This window comes from Penaeus monodon, chromosome 30, assembly GCF_015228065.2.
Source record: "Penaeus monodon isolate SGIC_2016 chromosome 30, NSTDA_Pmon_1, whole genome shotgun sequence".
NCBI classification, from domain to species: Eukaryota; Metazoa; Arthropoda; class Malacostraca; order Decapoda; family Penaeidae; genus Penaeus; species Penaeus monodon.
Genome location: NC_051415.1, coordinates 3,320,094 through 3,321,548, shown reverse-complemented (window position 1 = coordinate 3,321,548; position 1,455 = coordinate 3,320,094). Strand labels below are relative to the sequence as shown.

The window sequence follows — 1,455 nt, the reverse complement described above, 5'->3', positions numbered from 1 at the left end:
AGTCCCTTATACCTTTTTCTCGCCGAGATTTCCACTCAGACTTCTGTAATAAAAAGCAGCGCACTCAGCCACCTCAAGTCCTTCTAGATAAGTATAAACATGTGCCACTGTCACTTCTTTTCCCTCTGAAATGAGAAACAGAAATATGTGAAACCTAAACTTGTTGTTTGAAAGCTTAAGATAACTTGACTGACTATATGCCACTTTTCAGAGTGATATCCAATATGCAACTATCCTTTTCTAAAAGCTGAACTGACTTAAAAACTAATAATCTATAAAATGACAGAAAATTGGTGCTCAGAATACCAAGATTTAAAAAATAAAAGAGTCCATAACAAGGGGGGTGGGGAAATTTTTTTTAGTGAGCTACTGAAAACATCCAAAGACACAAACACACACAAACCTAACATGCACATAAGCATACAGATAAACTTACCATGTGCTACCTTCATAAGAGTGACTCGAGGTGCCAGACAGTCATATAACTGCATTACCATAGGAGGAAGGGATGCAAGAGATTCTTTTGCAGAGTCTGTTCCATCATCCACATATACTGACCAGTCTAACCAACAGCTGATAATGCTATGGAGAAAGTACATTTTGATGATCAGCTCAGCTAGTAGTTGTTAATATAGGTTAAGCCAATCTAAATATCTTTTAATAAAAGTGTAATGACACAACATGTCAAGTATTATAATGATGAGCTTAAATTAGTCTACCTTTTGTAATTAAAAATCTATGAACATTCAGGCCAACGTTACTAACCAACAAGCTAAAACACATGACTGGTAAGTGTCAAATGACATTTGGTCTAAGAAGAATCCTAAAAAGCTTGCTGGTTTTCCCTCTGGAGACAATGCGCCAACCACAGGTAAGAACAAGCCATCGATGTTACACAGTTCAGACAAAATAATGCCTACATTGTGGATCTGAAAAGTGTTTACAAACATTATTCAAGTCTTACACATATTTGCATATTATTCTGGGATATTCTTACAAGAGTCTTATGCATTGTAAATACTCAGTCTAGCACCGAAATCAAATCACAAGACTAACATGTACATCAGATTAAAAGAAAATATTACCCACTTTGGTCTGTGATAATTCTTCTTGCTGTCTGGGAGAAAGGACGTCGAGAAGGTATATGAAAAGTGCTGATTGCAAGGTCACACTTCCTGATAAGAGTGACAGATACTGGGAGATCCAAAACGGTCGACTCTTCTTTGTTACTTTTCCTTCTTCTGCTGTCAGGCAAATCTTTTCAATAATGCCAGTAAATTTTTCAATTACCTGAAAGAGGCATTTAAATATTATGTAGCTGTCACTGAAACATCTGTAAATATACTAACAAATGAAGCCAGACTTTTCATTCACTCACACAAATAAACACATATATATACAAACACCAAATGCATATGGGGGTTTATCCACATGTGTGTATATTTTTATTGATTA

General features: G+C 35.7%; 1 protein-coding gene across 1 annotated transcript in view; it reads right to left on the bottom strand.

Moving 5' to 3' along the window:
• Window positions 1-1,455, bottom strand: part of LOC119592456 — a gene marked incomplete in the record, with an annotated part of 32,168 nt that overhangs the window by 2,219 nt on the left and 28,494 nt on the right. Inside the window, 4 exon segments of the mRNA XM_037941278.1 lie at window positions 13-125; window positions 437-582; window positions 766-929; window positions 1,090-1,290. Of these exon segments, the coding sequence (XP_037797206.1) occupies window positions 13-125; window positions 437-582; window positions 766-929; window positions 1,090-1,290 (624 nt within the window).